Source organism: Ipomoea nil, unplaced genomic scaffold (genome assembly GCF_001879475.1).
Source record: "Ipomoea nil cultivar Tokyo-kokei standard unplaced genomic scaffold, Asagao_1.1 scaffold3016, whole genome shotgun sequence".
Classification (NCBI taxonomy): Eukaryota; Viridiplantae; Streptophyta; class Magnoliopsida; order Solanales; family Convolvulaceae; genus Ipomoea; species Ipomoea nil.
This window is the reverse complement of record NW_017619444.1, coordinates 1,380,545-1,407,554: the sequence shown is the minus strand read 5'-3', so window position 1 is coordinate 1,407,554 and position 27,010 is coordinate 1,380,545. Positions and strand designations below refer to the sequence as shown.

Sequence of the window (27,010 nt, the reverse complement as noted above, 5' to 3'; positions counted from 1 at the left end):
TTAACAAGATTGGATTCAAAGCATACTGAAACTGAATGTATACTTTTATTTCCATCCAAGCTTTCCTCTTCAGGCATTCAGCCTTCTTGTGCCCAGGTTTGTTACAGAATCACCTTGCACCTTCATAGGATGCTTGCCCTTCTTTACTACTTTTAGATTTGCTGCTATTATCACTGACATTAAAACGGCCACCTTATAGCGTGATACGATAGTGTTCACTGCAAACATTTATCTCACATTTATCAATTGCTTTGGGTAACAAACCTTTATTTAGACTATAATTTATAGACCTTAAATTTATATTTAAATCCGCCTTTGGGTCAAACGACATGCATCATTCACACATGCTTGAATGAGACTATTCATCAAGTTTCAATTTAATATATAGGCCATCTTTGGACATGCACTACATATTAACAAAACAAGAATCATAATCTCCTAAATTGTCATTAATCACATGTCTGATCTACCTTTGGGCAACCGCTAGAACCATGTGTTAATGATCACAAATGTTTATCAATCCTTTAGTGTCATTCAACGATGCAAAATACTTGTGTACGATAAACATTTGTAAACATAAATAATTATTTAGCTATTTCCTTGAGTGGGCCACTTTGGTGACTAACACACTTGCCTTATGCTAATAAATCATTTATGTGAATAAACCTTAATTGATATATATAAGTTGTAAATATAAACATAAATGATTAATTAGCTATTACCATGAGTGGGCCGCTTTGGCGACTAACGCACTCGCTTTATGCTAATAATTCATTTATAAACATATATATAAACTAATGGTGAATATAACCTCCAACCATAATTGATCCCAAATGAGTCTATAATTTAAAGCAAGTCCTTAATGCCTTAAATAAACCAAACGGCTCAAATATAAACCCAAATTAAATGAGCCTAGAATTTAAAGCAAATCCATAATACTTTAAATAACCCAAATAGACTCAAATATAAACACAAATTAAATGAGCCTAAAATTTAAAGTGAGTCCATAATACTTTAAATAACCCAAATAGACTCAAATTAATTGGCCCAATAAAATGATACATCAACAAGATCACCTGAAGTCGTGATGCACCCACTGTCCGCTGCCTCTTTGCCCTGTTGTCGGCATTGCTCCACCGAGAAGCCAACTTTACCGTTATTGCCGTATCTCTCCGTTGCCCACCGATTGAAGGTGAATGGATTCCATTGATTACACATATATATAAACAGTACATATATATATACCATATATAATACATATACTGTATCGTACATTCATTTATATATAAACATGCAAATCAATAGCTTATATATATAAACAGTATATATGCACTCAATGGTTTTAAACAATACGCACAGGTACATATATTGCATATTCAAGGCAGAGAACAATTTGATTCCATCGTTCCAACGAATTGCAGTACACAAATCATATACAGTGTGCATATATTTTCCACTGATTACAAACTTTCATGTATTTGAACAGTACATGCACAAACATATATGATTGTTGAATGAAGACAAAACAAAATTTGTCTATACACGGTACGTATACAAAGCAGCACACATCCATATAATAAGTTCATCATCAACGAACACAAACCACACGACAGTGACAATACCTTATAATTAAAAATCCCCAAATATCATGAATCCTAATTTTAGTGATTAATCAATTTACAAGCAGGCTCTGATACCAAATGTTAAATAATCCTTTATGCGCTATAACTTAAATGCGGAAGCACAATTAACAATGATCGCATGTAAATCAAATCAATCAACTAAACAATGTTCATGATCATAGACTTTTAATTAAATAGGGAAGATAGGACTTACTTGGTTCCATTGAAGATGTAATCTCTAAATTGAATGAATCAAGAATATAATGCTTCACCTCTCTGATCCGTATACCTTATTCACCTCCTGATGATATGGAGACTAGAAAACTTAGAGATTTGAAACTTGTCAGATCCCTAGAGTTTTCCTGGGTATTTATAGATGTGATGAGAAACCCTCTTTCAAGAGGAATGGGGAACCTCCTTTAGGAATAGAAATCCCTTTAGGAATGTGACCTCCTTTAGGAATAGAAATCCCTTTAAGATTGTGAAACCCATAACCTTATTCATTATACATCTTTTATCCCTTATAAACTTAAATTTTAACAGAATGAGAGGGAGGGAATTTCACCCAGTAATTCCGCCTTTACACATCACTGATCATCAACGTGAGTACCTTATGAAATTACAACATTTATTATATAAATCATTGTTAGTAAATAATTATTTCTAACATTCTATACTCACAACACCAAAATTGGGCACGGAAAGAATTGACATTTGACAGTGAAATAGTGTAAAGAAAAAAGGGGTATTGCAGATAACCAACCACCAAAAAAAAAAAATGTTAAGAAACAACTACACACTATTTAATTGAAAATACACTATAAGTGATATACAGAGATTTTCAATTCCTCGTGTAAAACAATCCGTGCATGCCTGCCGAACAACTGGATCAACTAGTGCAGTGGCGGAATTTGTCAAATGAGATCATGAATCGAGTCTCATCAGCGGCAGTGTGAGAGTAATCTCTCAAATGAAAGAGGTTCTTTGTGAGCAATTAGCAAAAGTCTAACCTCTGTTGATCAGTTGAGTCACCATGTCATGATTTATCGCTCCAATTCAATATTAAAATTCCTATCCGTAATACATTACAACAATATTATAATTTATATTCCTATTCCTATAAAAAATGTAAATCGAAACATCCCATAATACTTGCGAATCTACGAATTATAAAGAACAATACTTAGGTTTGCGTAATCTATACTGCTCAAAATATTAAGTCCTAATCTATACTGCTAATAAAAACAAAATCCTATTTTTTCAACTTTCCATCTAAACTACCTCAAGCTATTAATTAAGCTAATAATTACACAAATATTTGTATACTTACAATTAAGCATGGATCTTGAATTTTTTTGTTATAATTATTGCAATTAATTTTTTGATTATATATATATATATATATATATATATATATATATATATATATATATATATATATATATATATAATGGTATAGTACTATGAGAAGAAAATAAATTATCATTATATTCCTATTAATGTAAAATTGCATATTATTAGTATAATTACCTAATAATTATTTGGTAATTAAGGAATTAATTACACAAATATAAGTATAATTGACTAATAATTATTATATTAATTAAGCTAATAACTATACGAATATTAGTATAATTACAATTAAACATGGGTCATTGGATTGTTTTTATAATGATTACAATTAATTCATTAAGATATTGAGGAAAAAAAATTAAAGGCGATATGATAAAAAAGAATATACTTAAGATATAAAAGTATATTTGCACAGATATAAGTATAATTGTCTAATAATAATAATTGTTTAATAATTATTTTGGTAATTAATCTAGATATGAGTTAATGCATTATGGGGTCCTCCGAGTATAGTGATTTTACCACATTTAGTCATAAACTTGTAAATTGTCCACGTGTGGTCTTTCGACTTTTAAATTGTTACCATCCGTTGTCCAAGTTAACCACTCATAGTCTTTCAACTTTTGAAATTCAACCAGTCGTGGTCCTCTTGCAAAGACCATGGGTGGTTAAAATTTGATAAATTGAAGGACCATTGGTGGTTAACTTGGACCACAGATGGTAAAAATTTTGAAAGTCGAATAACTACAGGTGGTCAATTTGAAAGTTTTGGGCTAAACTTGCCAAAACCACTATACTCAGAAGACCCGGAATGTATTACACTACGAGAGGTGTAATATATGTACCGTTTCAAAAATTGTAGGACAACATTTACACCACTAATAATTCATAAATGACATTGATAATTGGCATATTATGGAAGGACATAAATTATACTTTTCCCAATATTAAATCTCCAAAATTCTGGTCATGTGATCGCGATGATCACGTATCTATTGTTTTTGTAACAAATTATTGTCGGTTTTTTTATTATTATTAATATTACTCTGAGCATATATTCTATATTTCTATCGGAAAAGAAAAAGAAAATAAAATAAGTTTGATTCCCACTTTTATGAACTAATTCGCATCGCTCCGCAGGACTAACTAAAGTTTGGGCTCTTGAACTAGTCATGGTTTTCTTAATAAAATCATATAGATATTGAAACAACAGAGATCATTTCTATGCTCACAACACCAAAATTGGGCCCAGAAAGAATTGACATTTGACAGTGAAATAGTGTAAAGAGAAAATGGGTATTGCAGATAACCAACCAAAAAAAAAAAAAAAAAAGAAACAACTACAGAGTATTTAATTTAAAAATAGACTATAAGTGATATACAAAGATTTTCAATTCCAGGGCATTCACTCGTGTACAAAAATCGATACATGCCGACCAAACAACTGGATCAACTGGTTGCAGAGAGATGAAATTTTTCACATGAGATCAAGGATCAAGTCTCACCAGCGATAGTGTGAGAGTAACCTCTCAAAAATGAAAGAAGTTCATTGTGAGCAGTGAGTAAAAGTTTAGCCTCTGTTAATCAATTGAATCATCATAATTTACGGCACCATGATTTGTACCTCCACAAACTGCGAGGCCTGAGTGGACGGTTCCACCTTGTAACAAGATTAACATGAGTGAAGAAGGTAAGAAACAACTACTACAACACTATTTAATTGAAAATACACTACAATGGCAAAATTTAATACAAGGAATTGTACACTTCTCCCAATGTCATCTTCCACCAGACAACTCAATGGCATCCTGGTTATATATAGAATCTTCGCCCCAATCAAATCGTCTCTGCAGCCGCTCATATTCTTGCCTACGGGTTACCTCAACATGTTGCCACTATTTCCACCTCTCAGCAAGCCTCTCCCCTTCCAACATTCTTACTACCACTGACATTGCCGGACGTTCTTCAGGTGATGCCTGGGTGCACAGCAGCGCAACCTGAAGAAGATAGATAGATAACACTAGTTACTATACAAACTAAGCCACTAGATTGCCCATAACCGACCGCCCTACCTTGTAACCCTAGCCGGCAAGGCAAAGGTCCACAAGGAGGTAAACCAGCCTAGATTGTCCATAGCTGACCGGACTCAAACCAAGAAGGCTGGGATTCGAACTCGTGACCTTATGGTTACAATTCTATATCCTTAACCATTTTAACTGGGATTACCCAGGCCTCTAAGTTCATTATTCTGAAAGCAGGCAATATGGATAGAGAATTAGATAGAATAACCAACGGGTAGGTACAGTTAAACTAAGATGTGTGTGCTGCCTATTTCCCTTCCGGTTTCACAATAAATCACGCCAAGTATGTTTGAGTAAAAGCACAATTCTTTTGTCTTGCAACACGAAACGAAAGACGGAAAGAGTGAATAACATTGCCAACTTCCATGATCAAGCAATAACACGTCGTCTTCTTCTTCAAGGTGAGAGAAGTCTATTGCACGTTGACCAGTTAAAAGCTCTAGAAGCATGATTCCAAAGCCAAAAACATCGCCGCTCAACCAGTCAGCCTCAACGCCTCACGGCCCTCACCCAGGTCAGACTCTTGGTTCTTCACTTCTTCCAAGTTCCAATTATCAAGGTAAGTTACTAACTTGCATACTAATTTTATAATTTCTATTTGATTATTTGTTCACTTTGATAGTTTGATTTATATAAAGAAAATCATATAGATGTTTATTTTTTAAATTTTGTAGTGTTTCTCCAGTGGCTTAATTGTTGACATTGTAAGAATTTTTAGTTTGCAGGTTTAGGTTTTTATTCTTGTTCAGTTTGATGTGTTAATAACCCTATTGAAATGGCTTTTGTTGCAATAAGAGAATTTTTTGTTCTTCATGTGTTTGTGAATGTGTTTTGTTGTTTCTAGAAGTAACTTGGAGAGAGGCTGTAAGTTGGAGAGATGTAGTAAAATGTAAATTCAAGATTTTGGTTCTGTGGCTCTGTGCTGAATTTATTTACGAAGATTTCTAGCTCTGAGAGCTCTTGGTGCTCCTGCCTTGGTAGTTTCATTGCTTCTGCAGCTATTGGAAATTTTATGACAATATTTTTGTTTTCATTACTTATGTTCTGTAGCTATTGGAAATTTTATGGTTATATTTTTGTTGGCTATCTGAAATATGGTGAGTTGATGTAATGATCCTGGAGTTTGTACAGCTTCATTGCTCTCCTGTTGTCTCCGCCATTTCTGTTTGGCCGAAAATCTCTTATTCTTTTGAGTGGTATTTTGTTTCTATTACTTATTTATGTATATTATTTTTTACTTATGTCTGCAAACTCAATGGATTTTATTGATACTCTTCCATACTGTATTTTTAAGGTTGGCAAACTGAGTGAAATATCTAATGAAGAAAAAGCTGAGCTAACCTTGTTTATGGAAATAGAACTTGGCAAGGGAATGGTCGACTTGCCCAGTGATCTACCTCCTTATGATATTTTTCCTGAAATAGTCATTAATTCTCATCTCTCTCTGATATATTGTGCTTCCATATAGGATTGGGAACCCATCCCTCTGCCAGAGAAGACCAAGAAAGACATTCTTCTATTCTTCAAACGTTATGATCCTCTTGGGCAGGAGATACGGTATTATACTTGCTCAGTTTTTTTTTTTTGTTAGATAACATTTGGTTATTTTAAGAGATAGCCATTCCATGTTTGTCTAATGTGAACCTATTTAAACAATTTAAAGTAAAATCTGCATGAAAAAGATTCATGACTAATTTTTGGTACTCATATGGATGTAATAATGTGAAATGATTATCATATTGGCATCTAGGTTCCTATGATAATTAATTTGTATGAAACTTATTTTATTTGTAATAGCATATTGTTATGCGCGCAATTGCTTACACTGAGTCGTTATGCTGTGGGCTCGTGCTCAGCGTGCATTATGGGCACGGTAACGGTGCCGTCAGGCACCGTTATCTTCCTTCTTTTTTTTTCTTTTTTTTTTTTAATTTAATTTCAGACCGCTTCGTTATAGGAGCATATATTCAGAGCTTTGTGTTCATAATTTCATAACTGTACATTCATAATTCCATAACTGTACATTCATAATTCCGTAACGGTACATTCATAATTCAATAACTGTAAATTCATAATTTTCGAAGCTCTATGTTCATAATTGTAAGTTCATAATGTCAGAGTTCTATGTTCATAATTTCATAACTGTACATTCATAATTCCATAACTGTACATTCATAATTCCATACTGTATATTCATAATTCCATACCGAACATTCATAATTTTCGAAGTTCTATGTTCATAATTGTAAGTTCATAATTCCATAACTATACATTCATAATTCTATAACTGTACATTCATAATGTCATAACTGTATATTCATAATTTTATAACGAATATGCCGTTAACACCGTTAACGGCGTTTCGAACAAAAATTATTTTTTTAGTTAAAACAGTGAAAACGATGCCGTTTTAGCGCCGTGCGCACCTTGCAAGGTGTGCACGTGCGCATAGCATAATTTGCCGCTTTCACTAAGCTACGCTATGCATATTGGCATATTGCTTACACTGAAGAAAGATAGATTATGAACTACCGCTGATGCTTGTACAATATTTGTGAGTCTGTTTTAGTTTTTTCATTCTTTTATTTAAGCCAACTATCACCATTGTTTTCTTTATATTTGGTCTTCTTCATGCACATGGTGTTACTGGAACATGCTGGACAAGTGAATTGTGTACTTGGCACTTTATTTCTGTACTTATGAATTGAGCTTCATGCTTTGGCTTTTGCTCTCGACACTATTACTTTTTCTATTTTGGGTCTCCAACATGCATGCGGTTCTTAAAGAAACATCATCCAAACATGCTGGTATACTTGGAGTCCTTCCATTCTTGTGAATAGATCTTCATGTAACAATGCTTAAATACTTGGGATCCTTTTTCCCATTATTGAGAATGGAGATTCATGTTTGTGCTTTTGATCTGTTCTTCTCTGATTTCAGCTATGTTGGACGACTTTTTGTTAAAGCCAGTAGCAAGCCACTTGAAATTTTGACAAAGGTCAATGAATTAGAAGTGGGGTGGATTTGGTTGGGGTTAGAAGTGGGGGATTGGAGATGGGTTTGCAGTAAATTATTTTTTGAGTTGTGAGTTTTATCTTGGAATATATAACTTGAATTGCACAGTATGTATTTCTTGGCCCTTCATCTATCTGCTTCGATTCGTTGAATTGTGAGTTAAATGCTTCAATATACACCTTTGATATGTGAAAGTGCATGCATGATCTTTAATTGCAAATTATTATATATTCAATTATACTGAGTATATTGTCTTTGATGTATTCTTTTTATCTACCAGGTGGCATAGCTATTGATGAAAAAGGGCATACCTAACACCAGAAAGTAAATTGCACATTTTTGCTTCAAGGCTGCTTTTCTCTTAAGTAAACATGTTTATTTGTACACTCTCACCTTTCAAAATAGCCAACGCCCAACAGATACATTACTATGGTTATTTGTTATATTAGTTTTGTTAGTGTTTTAATTGTTCAAAAACCCCAACTTATAATTGGCAATATTATTATGGCATACTAAGATAGGATTAGCTCAGTGTCAGTGTTGTTCTACAGAGGACTGATCTATCAGATACAACAACAGAGGGACTGACACTGAAGATCTGTTTTAGGAAGCTGTTTACTTAAAAGCTATACGCGGTTTTACAGAAGTCAGATTTGGAAAGAAGATCAGCGTATCTGCTTTGGAAAGGTATGGACCGAATCCTTAAGATTACTTTCTTCAAATATTGTCCTACCATCTATAATCAAAGACATCTATGGAAGGAGTGTTCTTTCGACGGAACTATAAGTATCCTCATTCGAAGAGAATTAGGGTTACGCCTTTAGAGAGAAGAAATACTCCGCATCAGTTTTATGAGATCAGATCTTTGATTCCTATGCCTCTTCTCAATACAACATGTTCATGGTGATTAAGATGAAGAACTTGAGAAGAACCACTACTGCTTAAACGAAAGGACACTGTGATCACACTGTTGTGGGAACAACTGTAAAGAGCGTCATTGAAGTGGACTGCATCAGAGTTGGCTCTCCACCTTCAACAATCCACTAAACCTGTGTAGACTGGGTACGTACCTTGTATGGGGCACTTGGGTGAGATTATTGTTTCTCTACCTTTGTACCTTGGATTATGATTTAGTGGATTTGACGCCTATGTGATCGTCCCCCAGACGTAGATACACACTCTATCGAACTGGGTAAACATCTTGTGTTTTTTGCTTTGTGCTGTTATCTCTTTCTTTAAACATCTCTATGATCTGTTGTTACTGACTGACTTCATCGCTGAATAAGTCAGTCCTTTTCATCAGTTGATTAATCCAGTTAATCTGATTAAAATGAGGAAATGCAAAATTACAAGTTTCTTTGTCTTTAGTCTTTACAAAGTTGTATGAAACATTTCATTTTGGTAATGATGATGATGTCTTTTAATATATTGATCAAGTTTACTTTGATTGCATTATGGAAAAAATTAACATAACATAATTTTGATTAGTGAGAAAAAATATATTACAAAAATTAATATTTAATGAGAAGTAAAAATATATACAAAATTAGAAAATTAATATTTGACACTAAATTATAATTTTTAGTGACGGACAAATAGTAATATTAACGACGGGACTTTTCATCATTACAAGAATATAATGAGAGGAAATTATGTTAGTGAATAGTTGTATTAGTGACGGGATTCTTGGTCACAAAAAGAATGTTTTAATGACGGTAAATACACCATCACTATATGGTTATTAATGATGGCATCATATCCCGTCGCTATTTATTTTTATCTACGGAAGAAATAACGACGGGTGACGACGGTATATTTCCCGTCATTAAAAGTCTTTTATGATGGTTTTTGAGCTTTTAGTGACGGTTTTACCTCTCACTAATGGCCAATTTTCTTGTAGTGATATGTCACCGTCTACACAAACGGCAGTCGGTCCAAAGACATCGTGTTCTACCGTACAGCCAGTAGAGTAAACATATCTTCACAAGGGAAGGTTTCGAAGGGTGCGGTACCCCGACCTATCCTATGCAGGGATCTACCGTTGAACACAGTTCTTTCCGATTTCAAAATACCCTGAAAATCAATTTTTCATTCATGTGGGGGATTGTTGGAAAAAGTAGCTTAAAATGGCATGTTAAGTGGCTATTTTGTGGTACAATTATCAGTGGAGTCCACTTCCGATTTGGATCGGGTCAAAGTGGATTCGGATTCTTCGTAGCGAGACGAAGAGATTGATATATTGTACGCTCAAAACGGATAATGGGTGAATTAGATATTGATTCTCAAAGTAGACCCATTTGAGTTGGAAAATGAAGGGAAAAAGTGAGCTTTTGTCCCACATTGGTTTGGGAAGAGGATTTGCCCCACTATTTATACAAGAGCACTTTTTAAGCTTATTGAATTGTATAGCATAGAGGCTCTTTTTCGTGTATAGGGGGGTGCAAATCAAATTTCAAAACGAGACGTCAAGCCTACCTAATCTTGTGTGTGCCAAAGCTATATAAAAAAAACAAGTTCACATACTTAAACGTTTTCTAGCTCCAAAATCTCTTTGCTTCTATTCTTTCTTAGCCGAATTGTGTTCATTCTTTCTTAGCCGAATTGTGTTCATCACGTTGCTCTAGTTCGCTGTCTTTCTTAGCCGAATTGTGTTCATCACGCTACTCTAGTTCGCCGGATTCCTTTCTTTCTTAGCCGAATTGTGTTCATCACGTTGCTCTAGTTCGCTGGATTCCTTGTTTGGGTGCTCAAACATTGAATAATAGCAAGTTTTATCCTGGAAAGCTTAGACTACAACGCTCTTAGCACTTGTTGAATAAGTATTGAGTGAGACCGTCTTTAAAAGTGAGAGAATAGAGTTTTTTATTTTTTTAGTAGAATAGAATAATATTACATTTAAATTTAAAATTATTATAATAAGTGAAATGATATTACACAAAATTTACTCAAACTTATTTGAACTATAAAATACTCAAACTGAAATGATCGCTTAACTATGCAAAATTTTACTAAATTAATTAAGTCCTTTGATACTAATTATACTTATTAAGGACGGGCTAAATGCCCACAAATTTTTACTTGATCAATTGACCAACTTTAGTTGTGTGTTTGTTGTCGCTACCCTTTCGTCGTTGCGTTGCCATTGCCACTCAGAACATTGTCGCCTTCTTCATATCTTATGGAAGTGGTGAGAACATAGTGAGTATTTGCTTAATTCTTGATAAGATGCATGTTTGAATATTAACTAGTTTTCTTGTTAGACAATTTTAATGTCCATAACTTTAGAAGAAAGTGTTGATGGTACAAGATAGCTTCTTACATTTTAATTAAAAAGTATTATATGTGATTAAAATATTATTACACTAAAATGATTGCATGCATGATTGAGAAATCATATATATTTTTTGATTTAATCGATAGCTGACTACCAATTTGAGAATTATTAAATAGCTAGATGGGTGACTATTTTAGGGTTTAGGGGTATTATTATTATATTACTCTTTAGTAATAATAATGAATCTAAATTACATTGATACCCTTGTAATTAATATGGATATTGTAGTCATTTTTAATAAATAAAATAAATATTGTTCCTAAGTCCTAACCGACGATTATATGATAGAAGTACGTACGTATAGTACGAACCTGTTCTGATCTGTACGTAAGTATGTAGGGATCGGGCGGGAAATGGGAATGCTATAAATTGGAGTAGTAAATTAACATCCCATTCCCATATATCATATATCCATTCCGCTAGGCGCTATCGATCGATCGTAACGAAGGTTTTGGCGTTATGGAGATTCCATTGGGTTATCGGTTCCAACCTTTTGATTACGATGTGGTTAGGTTTCTGTTCGAATTTGCTACAGGGAGAAAGGATGATGAAGGGGTGATTCATGAGGAAGATATTTTCGACGATGAAGGGGTGATTCATGAGGAAGATATTTTCGACGATAAAGAACCATGGGAGTTAATCCGCTGTGGTCCGTCGGAAAATATGACATACTTTTTGAGTAGGTTGAAGAAGAAGGGCAAGTCGATGACGGGATGTAGGGTTGAACGTAGCGTCGGGAAGAAGGTGAACGGGAAGAGATCCGGAAACTGGCACGGGCAGGACAAAGGTAAACCAGTTTTTGACAAGAAAGGGAGGTTTGTGATGGGATATAAGCGGTGCTTCATTTACAAGAATCGGAGTGAACCGGAACAAGACCGACAGTGGCTTCTGAAAGAGTTCTCCCTTCCGGAGTCTATAATCAAGAAAGCTAGGGCAGAATATCCCATCGTGGAAGTCTGGAAGAGAGAAAAGATTTCGTGCTTTGCCGCCTAGAGCGAAAGAAAGAAGATGAAGATGAAGATGAAGATGAAGATGATGATGATGAAAAAACAACAACCTGCGGCAACGATTTGGAGGTTGAGACAACGTGGTCGCCGATTACGGCTCCATCCCCAATCCAGACATTAGCAGTGCAGGCTGATGATGATGATGATGATATGAATTCATACTTGGTTGAGGAGACATTGGCAGTGACAGATGATGATATGGATTCATACTTAGCATCACTTGATGGTGGCCACCACCACAACTTCAACTTGGATAATGCTATTCTGGTTGGGGGTGATCAAACAACGTTGCTACCGGATGATGATATGAATTCATACTTGGTTGGTGTTCCCATGGAGACATTAATCGTTCCAGCACACCGGGATACAGATAGGGATCAAGAGCACCACATCAGTTATGGTATTCCGATAGACACTTTGCAGGAACCCAGTTCGAGTTCATTTATGGATTTTATATGCAATATGGAGGATGTAACTAAGTTGATAGATTTTAATTTTGATGCCTGAGACATCATTGTTCATCCAAAAATTTTCTGACTGCAAATATAATTAAAGCTGCATGTTTTTGCTTAATTTGCACAATGTACGTGTACGTCAATTATCATTTCCTTCGTCTCAATTATCATTTATGAATTAAATGTTAGATATACAATAGTCTAACTAATACTGAACAATAGTATACGAGAAACCTGACCTCGTATGATAGCGGAAGCGTAGCCGTGTTATCTCCAGCCACAGTTGATGTTCTTGTTGTGTTGCCTCTTAACGGTAGACCGTCAGCCATATTTTGTCTTAGACCTGACTCAGAACCCTAGATGGTGTATTGGTATCTACTGAGCGGTCTGAGTACCGTAACTGAATGTGCTATCTAATCCATAATCCTGCATCCCATCAATCCAGGTTATATTAGGCACAGAGTTTGGTTGACTAGTTATTAAGTCCAACCAGACCACTTAATAAGCCTAGTCAACTTGCACCACTTAATTAAGACCCTAATATATAATATACAATATATATTATAAGAGAAAATCTTACATTCTCCCACTTGGTGCAAGTACTAGCACAACCTTCATCAAAGAACAAAACACACGAATCATAGTGATATGTCCTTTATTTAATCAGAGTAGTATCCATTATGGTCACATGAATTTTAATTCTCCAACTTAGGTCCTTAATGAACAAACCCTATGTTTATTCTCGGTACCTTAAGGGATGTTTCTCAAAATACATTATGTGCACAACTGAAGGAGAAAACGCATCCAAATTGTCCAAAAGAGTACACTGTATGATCTCTAAAACTTTATAAGCATGCCTTAAGTAGAGATCTCTTAATGTTAGCATAATGCTAACTATATTGCATGACTTCTTTATAAGTTAACTTTAAGTACTATCTCTAACAGCTAAGAGCTTGGAGTTGACACGTCTGTCACTCCCACTCATCAAAAATAGCCAAAAGATAGTCAAGTCACAAAAGCATTCCAATAACTTAGACAATAAACCAAAGGTCTAAGTCCATAAATTTGGAATCTTAATCATACACCATAACTTCCCAAATAACTTCAACATTCATTTTAAATGAACTGAACATAATGAGTCTTACTTATCCGTCCCACAAAATTGTTTTGAGCCTTACAACTGAAATGACCCAGGATCAATTTTGAAGAAACTAAAGACTCTATTAATCACTGAAAAATTTATTAAATGACAGTGCCCCACAAGTTAAATGCTTTTGTTCTAATAAATTTCATAATATTGTTGCAACATTTTCATAAATATGTTGCACAACCGAATGTTCAATAATTTGAACTTATGAATTTATATGAACAAATACAAGATTAATACTTGTGGAATCTTATGGACTTATTGTGTAACATACAATCCAATTTGAAACGTATGTAGCCAATTAAATCCATAAGCTTTAGTGGAGTATCTTAATGATCTTTTTCTAAATGATCACTCCCACTGATTAAAACATTCTTCAGCGAAATTAATAAAATGAACTTAATAATATACATACTCATAATTGATTTATTGACCAACTAACAAATGAAGACATAATTCCCCACCATTAGTTGGACATACTATATAATCAATTTTTTGTTCCAAATAAAGTCCAACTAAATAATGAAGATATATTTCCCCACCATAGTTGGACATACTAAAAAAAACAAAATACATCTTTCAAAACTAAGTTAGAATTTAGCTCAAAAGATACATTTTAACATTATTGGAATCCAAGAGGTATGTCAAATCACGTAACTTACTACAGTTAGTCCGAAGAACCGAGCAAGATTCGGGGATTAATTAATAGAAGTGACTAAATTTTAGGAAGTGACTGAAAACATGTTTTGCCAATGCAAACCATGAACCTTAGAATTATAATTGAGCTAAATTTATAAATTCTAAGAAATTGTGATAAAATTATTATCTAATGGGTTGAAGGATTTATTGACATAAAACTTGCCTGTGGGCTAAAGTTTTAATTCTATTAAATCCAATTAAGAAACCCTTATGATAATATTTTTCACAATTACTAAAGAGCCAGAAGAATCTAGTGACATAAAACTTGCCTGTGGGCTAAAGTTTTACTCAATTAGATCCAACTGAAAAATTTATTTATGATGAAACAATTATCAAATGAGTTGAAGAATCAAATGACATAAAACTTGCCTGTAGGCTAAAGTTTTAGTCAATAAGATTCATTGGTATCATTATGATAAAAAACTTAAGAGATCATGTTCCTTTTCTTAATCCCTGTGGGCAAATTAAGAAATATGATCTAAAGTTTACATCATAAAATTTAAACTTCATGATAGAATTGAAAATTATTTACAAATAACCATATAGAAAATAAATAAATTTATTTTTATCATCACTGATAAAACTACTAAACTACATTCCGATACATAATTGCCTGTGGGCTAAATTATGACCGTAGTCCAGTATTTCATCCTGATTAATTATACAAATATAACGAAATTGCCTATGGGCTAAATTCCATCATATTACATACAATTAATCACAAATGATATGTCCAAAACTTTATGTGATCAAAATAAACCGCTTAATATATAATTTTAACAGATTAAGGATGTTGTGGCTACTCCAAAACCAAATTAAAATTATAAGATCACTAGACAATTATCAAATTCTTGCCTAAACTTTATATGATTAAAACTTAACAATCTTAGGTAGCCAAATATGCTGTAGCATTTTCTTAATTAACCAAGATTGAAAACTCGAGATATTTCAGTAAATTAAAGATGCTTTTGCTATTCTTTAATGAACCGAAATAAAATCACATTGGCAAGAAATACTTAAAATTTTGACAAACAGATTATACCAGATTGTGATGGGAAAATCTAAATATACTCCAAGGAAAGGCGGTTAGAGACTAAGTCTCACTGAAAACCAATTCCTTAAATAGAGTATCAATTTAAGGAGACTAGTGGCACACGATGTTCTTAAGTCATGGCCATAAAAACTAGTATGTCTCCCCGATTCATATATACTTAATGTATAACTGTTTGGGAGTATGAACCTAAAATTGGAGGATATACACCAAAAAACTGTATGGTTCACCTATGATTAAAGCTTAAATGGTGAACTAAATTAGCGGACTAAACGTGCTTAAATTCAGGCACTACCGCAACTAAAGTTTATGCATAAGTCCAACTTAAATAGGAACTAATATAATTCCATCTCAAAGTATGCATTGCTAAAGGCATAATAAAATTGCATAATTTAAAACATAATATTATGCTTAGGACAAATATGCATAAGTTAAACATTAAACTCATATATTCTAAATAAATTGCATAACTTAAAGCAATTTACAACATGAGATTTTAAAGTATAAATTTACTATTCAAACACCAATGAGTCCAAACCAAAAGAGACCCAACATTTTGAATAATAATGTATTGAATATATACTTTAAAATTTTTTTAAACTTTAAGCTCATGGCAAAAAGTTTTAGTGCATAATGATCAAATTTATGAGAAATAACTGAATTTACAAATTCAAACAATATCAAAACAAAAGGATATGCTATCATTCGTAAATCAAATTCTCATGAACCCTAATTGCATAATTAAACTTATTATTATGCATTTAATATGATCGAATGCATAAAACAATCTAAAGAGTATGAACCAACTAAAAAATGTGAATTTAAATCAAATATTCATCTATTCATACTTAACCAAATATGGACAATCATAATTCAAAGAACAAGATGAATTATGGAATTAATGGCAATAGTCAATTGCCTAGAAAATATGTTTTTCCAAGATTACTAAATTGATTCAAAATCACTCTCCATAACCCAGTTAATAATATATTATTATTAATGGCAAAATTGCAAATAACCAAAGTGGCAATAAATAGCCATAATAATATTATCACATTAAGTAGGAGACTAAATATGGAAAAACAGTGGTTAAAACCGCTAAAATTTATAAACGTTTTCGGATAAAATTTTTGAAAACTTAATAAAATTTGAAGTCCGAAAAATATTAATGTCCAGAAAATTATTTTCTGAACTGGAGTATTGTCACATAAATTTATTTGAAAACAGTTCAAGGTACATAACTGAATACCATAACAATATTAATGTCATCATCAATTAACTAATTATTAATAGCAATAAGTAACATTATAATCACTATTAACATTAGTAATGACAAACTAAAGTATGGTAATGCACTTTTAATGTTTTCATTTTTCTAAAGATAAAAATATGTGACTAGTCCAAATTAGCGGTTAACTGTAACTGTAGCACTAATTATCAATAATAACCATAAAAGATAATTAATGACTAACCTTAATGATGCAAACCGCATCTGCTCATTGCGCTTAACAACGATGAGGATCCACAAGAGAAGAAAAAACTCCAGAATTCTCCCAATCTTCACTATCGGTGTCAATAAACTCGATGCAGCGTCAAATGGTACGTTAAAAAATTTATTGGTAGGACTTAATTACCAACATTAATAGTCATGTAAAATGAAGTGGTAACCATGCCAATGTACCAAATATAGCAGATTACCATTAAATGATAATTATTATGAAAAGTAATAAAATGAGATTAGCCTCCCCTAAACTGAATAACAATAATTAATAATGTCAATTCATAATAATTACAATAAAGACAAAAATGTTATTAAGGGATGCCAAATACTAATCTCAATTTATCGCATAATAATTAACCATGACTATTATGATACTTAGGGAGACTGAAGTGAAGGTAATAACCAAATTACCATTATACAGTCAATATAATAACTATATTGCTTTTGTCATTGCTTTTATTTTATAGATTATTGGTAAATTTATAGTGACAAGGTTCCCAAAGTAGCGGTGGCAGTGTTCATACTCAAAGGGGAGAAGGTGTTAACACTTCTTCTTTTTCCATTCTTAGCTGCCACTGCACCTCGAATTTGGTACATACCTTAATATATTAATGTTTTTGAATGACAAGAGAAACCCACAATCTGAGTATATGCTCTAAGTAAACTCTGTCTTGTGCTTTAGTTGGTCAAAGACAATAAAAAAGTAAATGAACTTAAGTTGTGATATAGGCTGTTTCGGCCTGGAGACGAACTAGTGTAGCAAAAATTATTATTATTATTATTATTATTATTATTATTATTATTATTATTATTATTATTATTATTATTATTATTATTATTATTATTATTATTATTATTATTATTATTATTATTATTATTATTATTATTATTATTATTATTATTATTATTATTATTATTATTATTATTATTATTATTATTATTATTATTATTATTATTATTATTATTATTATTATTATTATTATTATTATTATTATTATTATTATTATTATTATTATTATTATTATTATTATTATTATTATTATATTATTATTATTATTATTATTATTATTATTATTATTATTATTATTATTATTATTATTATTATTATTATTATTATTATTATTATTATTATTATTATTATTATTATTATTATTATTATTATTATTATTATTATTATTATTATTATTATTATTATTATTATTATTATTATTATTATTATTATTATTATTATTATTGTTGTTGTTATTATTATTATTATTATTATTATTATTATTATTATTATTATTATTATTATTATTATTATTATTATTACTACTCTAGCATATATTCTATATTTCATTATTTCTATCGAAAAAGAATAAGAAAATTAAATAAGTTTGATTCTCACTTTAATGAACTAACTCGCATTGCTCCACAGGACTAACTAAAGTTTGGGCTCTTGAACTAATCATGGATTTCTTAATAAAATCATATAGATATTGAAACAACAGAGATCATTTCTATACTCACAACACTAAAATTGGGCACAGAAAGAATTGACATTTGACAGTGAAATAGTGCAAAGAGAAAATAGGTCATTTCCATATTTTATATATATATATATATATATATATATATATATATATATATATATATATATATATATAAGGTGCGGATTCCATGAGACCCCCTTATAAAATGAGATGGTGAGATGGCATCCCATCCATTTGTTAATTTGAAATGGATGGATGAGATTAATGAGGAATTTAATGCTAAATAAGTTTATTTTTTAAATAGGGGGTGTAAAAGTAATTGTATGCATGTGGTATTTTTGGTTATAAATAGATTGGAATTTTTGCCATAATCAAAGATTACAAATATTATGGAAATAAACAGTATACAAATATACTCCACATGTATAATATTACTGCCGTTATGTTCTGATATTTGATTGTAAGTAGGGTGTAGAGGTTGAAGATGGATGACAACACAGGTATGAGACTTGTTATCGTTAATAATTCTTGAATCATTATTCGTAGGTCTGTGCTTGCGTGAAAATAGGTCTGTGCATCGAATAAGTTATTGTTTGGCTGGCTGTGCGTGCGTGATAAAAGGTATGTGCGTCGAATATGTTTACAGTAGTGGTGTTGAATTGTTTGGCTGCCTGTAATGAACTTAATAAGCTAGGGGATGAAGAAACATGTGGAATATTTATATGATGTTTTCTGTTGGCGTTGTCCTGCGTGCAATACAAGGGTTTTGATTCGATGTGACATTCATCAAGGGTTCGGAAATTATTTTTATAATAATGGATGTGCGTTAAATCCCTTGTGTGCTCATTTTGTATGAATTAGACGGTATGTGTGTTATTTGGTTAGTGTATTAACCGGTTTGTGCGTTCTTTTAATGCGGAGTGTGCACCATAAGCAATAGAATTATAATGGGTGTGCCTGGAATGAAGTAGTTTGTCCCTAAAATAAGTATTATAATGGATGTGCGTGAAAGGAATGTTGTATATTAATTTGGAATGAATAAGACGGTATAGCTGTTATTTGGTTAGTGAATGGAATGGGGTGTGTGCGTTTTTTAACGACGGAGTGTGCATCTTTGGGAATAGTAATATGGTGTGTGCATTTTTTAACGACGGATTGTGCATCCTTGAGAATAATAAGGGCCAACTACGCACGAACCAGTGCCAACAAACCCTGATTACAAATATTTACATTTCTAGAGTTATAAAATGCACAACATCGAATACGTGACATAAAATAACAATGGCCAATAGTAAAAAAGGAAATTACTAAAACAAACACATGCAAAGAAATGCAAGAACCACCCCCTCCCTCCCCAAAAGCAGTATTACAGCAACATGCACACGTCAATATCCCCCCACGCACATATTATTGTGTGATATGACTTTGACCCAACACAGACCATGATGGCACGCACAAACCTAATACACAGAAAAATGCACCCACTAACTACCAACTATGCACAAACCAGTGTCAACACACCCCCCGACTATGCACAAACCAGTCTCTTTTGACAACCAAGTGCCTCATCGTTGCAACCAAGTGCTTGGGAGAAGCACGAATCTTCAAAAGCGGAAATAGTATCAAGTCGTTCGCATCTAACCCATCATCCTCCCCGTCAGAATTCGTGTCCGGTGGCGGAACAGGGGATGCTTCAACATCCTCGGAGGGCATCACATGTACAGCCTCTACCGCATCTACCGTCTCTGCAGCCGTGACACCTAGACATACCAAAAAAAAAAAAAAAAATCACTATGAGCAACAAAAGTTACCACATAACAGATAAAAACATAACCAAACTCCTGAGCACCCACTTTTCCCCCCTAACGCACAGACCAGAATCAGGATCCCAGCAGCCCAATATTACGCACTAGCTTATAACTTAAAACGCACCAACCAATTAGCAATTACAGTATTACACACAAACGTCACTCCAAGAACGCATACACTAATTGCCAGTAAAATACGAGGAACAATATTATAATAAATGAGAACATGACAAGCCAATCACGATTAAAGGTACCTTACATACCAAAAAAAAAAAACAAAAAACAAAAAACAAAATATATTCCGGATACTTAAAACAAAACCAACATTAATGAACCCAAACTTCAAATATGTCCTACAAAGCACACACACATCCACACACCACCGTACACCCGCATATTCGGATCCTAAAAATATAACATTACGCACAAGCCTAAACCGTAGAACGCATCAACGAATTACTAATTACAATAGTACGCACAAACCCCATACTAATAACGCACACAGTAATTACTACTCTCATATGCTACACAATATTTAATGTGGAATAAACATATGTAAATCACTAAAAGCTAAGGTGGATTAGATGAATGGGATACGAATTTGATGAGAATATTAAGTTTATAAAAACAAAATAAAATATAATATATGAATTTAAGAATTCAAAAAAATAACACCAATCTTACAAATACCTCAATAAAATAAATACAATTATCTAATCACCCATTTTATTAACACTTGTGATTTGTTTAGAGACTTAACGCTCAAGCCTAAAACGTAGAACGCTTGAATGAATTACTAATTACAATGTTACGCACAAGCTGAAAATGTAGAACGCACCAACCAATTAGTAATCAAAGTATTACGCACAAACGTCGCACAATGAACGCACATACTGCAAAGACCAAAGACTTTAAGGGAGAAAGCACATCATCTAAGTGGAGATGCATATGCTGGTATTAAGAGCATGGAAAAAGCACTCTCTGATACACGATCAAACCCCCACCTCCACTAAAAACAAAGAAAACCCTATTAAAACTCTAACTAACAAACCTACACACCACACACCCCCTCCTCTGCTGCAAAATCAAACCAGAACCCCATCCCCCCTCCCCCACGCCGCCACTCATAAACCAAAAAAAAAAAAAGGAAAAAAAAAACAGTAATAAACCCAAACACACAAAAAATTAACCAAAAAACACAACCAATAACGAGAACAAGGAAAAACCGAGAAGAATCATACCTTGCACATAGACGGTGACAGATTACTTTTAACGTTTGGATCTTTGAGTCGTAGAATCGTGAGCAACTGTGAAATTCGATGTCAGCGTGAAGAGCGCCGGTGGAGAAAATTGACAGAGGGGGAAGTGAATCGATAGGGGTGATGTGAAGAGACACTGGTTCGAATTCTAAAACTTGAAGTTTATTTGATACCAAAAATAACGCTGCCTCTACTACACACGCGCGCTATAATTAAGGGATCAGAATTAATAACACAAGCAAAAGACCACAATGACCCTAACTCCTTTACAAACCATCAGCACATGGGATCCGAAATCAAAAGATCAAAACCGTTAAAAAATAAAAATAAACGAACCAGATTACATCTTACCGTCTCATCAAAATATGAGTCTCATTGGATCCAATATATATATATATATATATATATATATATATATATATTATGGGGTCCTCCCAGTATAGTGGTTTTGCCACATTTAGTCCTAAACTTGTAAATTATCCACGTGTGGTCCTTCGTCGTTTAAATTGTTACCATCTGTGGTCGAAGTTAACCACACACAGTCCTTCAACTTTTGAAATTCAACCAATCGTGGTCCTCTTGCAAAGATCATGGGTGGTTAAAATTTGATAGTTGAAGGACTAATGGTGGTTAACTTGGACCACATATGGTAAAAAATTTGAAAGTCGAAGGACCACAGGTGGTCAATTTGAATGTTTTGGGCTAAACGTGCCAAAATCACTATACTCAGAAGACCACAGATGGTATTTACACTACGAGAGATGTAATATATGTACCGTTTTAAAAATTGAGGGATAATATTTACACCACTAATAATTCATGAATGACATTTATAATTGGCATATTATGGAGGGATATAAATTACAATTTTCCCAATATTAAATTTAAATCCTTAGAGCCCATGATAAAGGGATCAATGTATAATTAGGTACGCTGACTGCACACTTTATGAAGATCATTTCACAGCATTATGAGGAGATAAGAGCTCAAATTTAATAGAATGCCGAGAAATTCTATGGATGATTGATGAAAAAAGATCTTCAATATTTAAATCCACGTACTAGGTAGACTGAACTAGAAGTTCATAAAAAGTAAACTGAACTGGAAAGTTCAGAAGATAATTAATCTGTCAATATATATACTGATAAAAAGAGTGACTATGTCACATATATCTTCCCTAACTTGGACCGTATGTATCTACCAATGCTCATCGACGCCAGAAGCATAGAGACATGTCGGTATGAAAGACAAGAACCCGCGGAAAGCTAAATCTAGTAGAAAATTTCGTCACTCTTGAAATCGTTTAAAGAAGTATGTCCTGAAGACATTCGTCTAGAAGGAAAAAAATTTCAGCAAATTTATAGGTGCACCCAAAATCATAATATTGGGGATGCAAAATGACCAAATAAAAATACCTTTGAGAAATGGCTAGAGTCTGATTGAATTAGAAATTTTCATGAATTTTATATATATGGGAGAAATTTATGAAAAATGTTATAGTTGTCGATAACACAATTTTCTTTATAAATTGCTCTCGTTTTATGAGAATCTAGATCCAGAGCTAGGCACCAGTTGTGCCTTGATTTTTTTTTATGTATAAAGGAGCAATTAAGACATATACAGCTCAGCTCGCTAAAAGTGTATTCTCTTTATAACATGTACACCATTTAATGTTAACCATGTAGGTTACAAATGAGTGTTTGTACAAAAGGGAAATACAAATAATCTGGTGGTATGATATAAAGCGAGACTGTTAGCTTAAGGGTTTACATAGATTTTGATCAAATGTTCTCTCCCACAACATATGCCATTATTTTTCGCTAATTAACATCATTGGCAGTGAATTATAAATTTAGATATTCAGTTCATGAACGTCATGACTGCAAACTTATGGGTCATTAGATGTTAATATTTATTTGTAATTCCCCGATGGATTCAACACTTTTTGAAATGAGGAAAGTGAAAATCGCAACGTTTATCATTAAATTACAAAAGTCTTTGTATGACTTGAATATTATTGACTGAGTGTTTTTCCTCTAGAAGAAAGAATATGCAAATAATATGTACCATTATGTATTCGTTAAAGAATTGTTAATAGAGTTATTTATTTATTATCTAAGTTGATATTGATCATTTAAATGTTATTGAAACACAGAGAGCTTGGTGATATTAGCTCATGTCGAAAGACGGAGTTTTGAAATAAAAAAAAAAAAAAAAAAAAAAAAACCCAAGTATTGTCTCGACCTGAAGATCGAGCTTCTCCTTGAAGAAGTTTTATACACCAGTTAGCCTACTTGAAAAAATGTCTTGAAGATGTTTTATATGGATAAGTTTCATTTACTTATCACACTAATGGTTGTCCAATAATCACTTGAAGTCGATAAGAGACCATTTAGAAGATGATAATGGGGATATTTTGGGACTAGAAGTCAAGTACTTCGTTGTTGTTGGAGCACTATTATAGAACTAGAAGTTCCATAGTCGCACCAGGCTTGATATTAAATTGCTAGCAATGTTTAGTGCCCCCCTCCCATACAATGAAATATTGGAATGGTGTTTAACATATCCTCCAGCATTTTCGAGTAATATGTTCATAAAATTGTGATGCATAGGCTTAGAAGCTTGTTGTCTTCAAGGGGACGAATAGACTTGAAAGATTGTTATCTTCAGGTTGAGTGACAACTCCTAGCTGCACTGATGGACAATCTAGAAGACTTTTGAAATCTTGAAGATTATACTCCGAAAGCATATGGTTGTACTATTTTTCCCTTAGCTAAGTTTTTCCCGCTGAGTTTTTTTAGGTTAAGGTTTTTAATGAGGCAACCGATGTAGGTGCACTTGAGTGGAAAGTCTTGAAGACCCTTAAAATCTTGAAGATTATGCTCTGAAGGCATATAGTTGCACTCTTAATTATTTTTCCCTTAGCTAAGTTTTTTCTCACTAGGTTTTCTTAGACTAAGGTTTTTAATGAGGCAACCGGTGCAACACATGGTTCAACATACTTCGTTTACTCTTTTCCTCGTCTAGGTTTTTCCCACTGGGTTTTTCTACCAAGGTTTTTAACGAGACATGAATGTGATTAAATAATGGCCAAGGGAGAGTGTTATAAATATTTATCATAATGGTCATTATTTCTTCAATCTCTTCATCTTCCCTATTAATGTTATATGTTATAGAAAGTAAATGATTGTATGGATTGTATATATATACATGTTGATGGATGAATAAGATGAGCTTTTGAAGTTCCTAGATCTTGTGTTCTAGTTTTCTCTCTACTCTTCCATTCCATTTTAATTGCAATCTTGTTCATACGTATAATTGACACGTTACCGTACAACAATCTCGATAGACTGGGCTAACGGAAGGCCAAATTAAAACACGATTGAAATTTTTTTATCTAACATTTAGATTTTTTTTTTTCAATTTCCCTCAATTTATTGTACATTTATTTTATGGATGGATTTTTGTACATTTATTATTTTGTAGGGGCATATAAATCTTTATACATGTTATTCTTTAGAATTTCGAATCCAACCAAACCGAATCAATATTCCCAGTAATTTGTTTCCACCAACCAAACAATAAAATTCATATTCTTAATAATTACTTTGTCATAGAATTTTAATTTCATTCCCTATAAAATATTTTTCGTGAACCAAATGGATAAAATATTCAATTGATGAACATACTTGGTTGTCATACCCTCCCCTCCTCCGCCTAAACAGTTTGCAAACAGCTGCAAGGAATCACAGAGCTTCTATAATGGCAATTAACACTCATCATATAAACACCAACCAAAGCTACAACCTTGTAAAACCACATTCAAGAGATCTGTTCAATTAAAAGTTCAATAAAATTAGTAGCAGAAAATCATTACATGTTGAAATCTTAAAACTGCAATTCTGTGCACAGTATTGTTGATTCACAGTTGAAACTTGAAACTGCAGTTCCTCCCCCATCTCTCCCTAAAAAAATGAAATCTTTCTCTAATTCATTACAATTTGCAAACCTAATCATGTAATCACACATAAAAAAATATCCCAGTCATGCAAATTCCACATCAAAATCCAGAGTAAAATGATCTAAATGCTAATTGTTTTATACGTACAGATGAAATTGAAACAGAAGAAAGCATATACATAGTGGTGCCAGAAGGAAAGAAATTAAATAAAATCCATATTTGCATAAACTAACTGACCAACAAGGAAGAGCCACACAACCAAAGAGTCTTAATTGCTTTCAAATGTGGTGCCAACCATCTTGATTCAACCCCATCATGCACACAATTATAAACACACAACCTTTCAAGTTTTGAAGAGCTAATAATCTCAAATTTATTAATCCCTCCACAATCTTCTAAAACCAGCTTCTCAAGGTTAGGGATACTAATACTAACAGTGCACCTAAATTCAACACCCCCCAAAGATAATGAAGTGATATTGGAAAATATACCACCAACACTATTTACTGGCAAATCAATAATGAAGGTACCATCGACTCTTAGGTACTTAATTGTCCGGCACGAGAGTATACAAAATGGCAGCTTATATTCAGCCTCTCCACAATTTAAAAAACATATGAAAAGCTCCTCCACACCATTTCTTGATAGAAAAACACACCACCTATTGAAATCAGACTGCCGCAACTCAGGATAATACTTTTCTATCACTAAACTAAATTTCTTAACCGGCCCAGCACAGGAAAGGAGAATATTATTTATAATGTCAACGAGGGTTTTGCCTCCATCATCGTGACCCTGTTGGACACTATCTGAGAACTCAAGCCTCTCATGCTGCAACCAAACATGATTCCAGTGTGTTGAGAGTAGAGCAGTACTGGCAGCGTCTCGGGTGGGCAAACACTCCAAAATTCTGTGCTTTAACTCTTCCGGCAGAGGACTTATGAAATCCCTACTTGCATCTGCTAAGCTGGTTTCGATTAGCCCACGTCCAGCCATTAAATTGATGTGTCACTCCAAATCAAAACCTAAAATGCTTCTATTCTACAACTACAAGATTTCGTATTTCGTAAATGAAAGGAAATTAGGAAGGGTTGGTTTGGCCGCAATACTTCTTCGTGAATCTCCAAACAAAAATTTGGTTTATAATGCTACAGCAGCAGCAGGTATAGTAAGCAATATTGGGGGAAAAGTGAGCCCCCGTTGCGGGTTACTGTAGCAAGCTGAAGCATGAAGGGAACTGGAATG

General features: G+C 33.1%; 1 protein-coding gene and 3 long non-coding RNA genes across 4 annotated transcripts; 2 read left to right on the top strand and 2 right to left on the bottom strand.

Moving 5' to 3' along the window:
* Positions 1-2,353: 2,353 nt before the first annotated feature.
* LOC109163231 lies at positions 2,354-4,427 on the bottom strand. Its single transcript, XR_002051225.1, has 2 exons — positions 4,344-4,427; positions 2,354-2,440 (listed from the first exon to the last, which is right to left on the bottom strand). It is a non-coding gene; the product is annotated as an uncharacterized LOC109163231 (long non-coding RNA).
* Positions 4,428-4,652: 225 nt separating this feature from the next.
* LOC109163263 lies at positions 4,653-8,067 on the top strand. Its single transcript, XM_019312017.1, has 7 exons — positions 4,653-4,665; positions 4,829-4,944; positions 5,206-5,270; positions 5,516-5,615; positions 5,731-5,781; positions 6,550-6,613; positions 7,997-8,067. Exons 1-7 carry the CDS (start codon positions 4,653-4,655, stop codon positions 8,047-8,049), a joined length of 462 nt encoding a protein of 153 aa, XP_019167562.1. The 3' UTR covers positions 8,050-8,067.
* A 419-nt stretch (positions 8,068-8,486) lies between these two features.
* On the bottom strand, positions 8,487-26,132 carry LOC109163232. The gene is made up of 3 exons (XR_002051226.1): positions 26,003-26,132; positions 24,367-24,371; positions 8,487-8,498 (listed from the first exon to the last, which is right to left on the bottom strand). It is a non-coding gene; the product is annotated as an uncharacterized LOC109163232 (long non-coding RNA).
* Positions 8,493-9,523, top strand: LOC109163233. Its single transcript, XR_002051227.1, has 2 exons — positions 8,493-8,524; positions 9,425-9,523. It is a non-coding gene; the product is annotated as an uncharacterized LOC109163233 (long non-coding RNA).
* Positions 26,133-27,010: the final 878 nt, after the last annotated feature.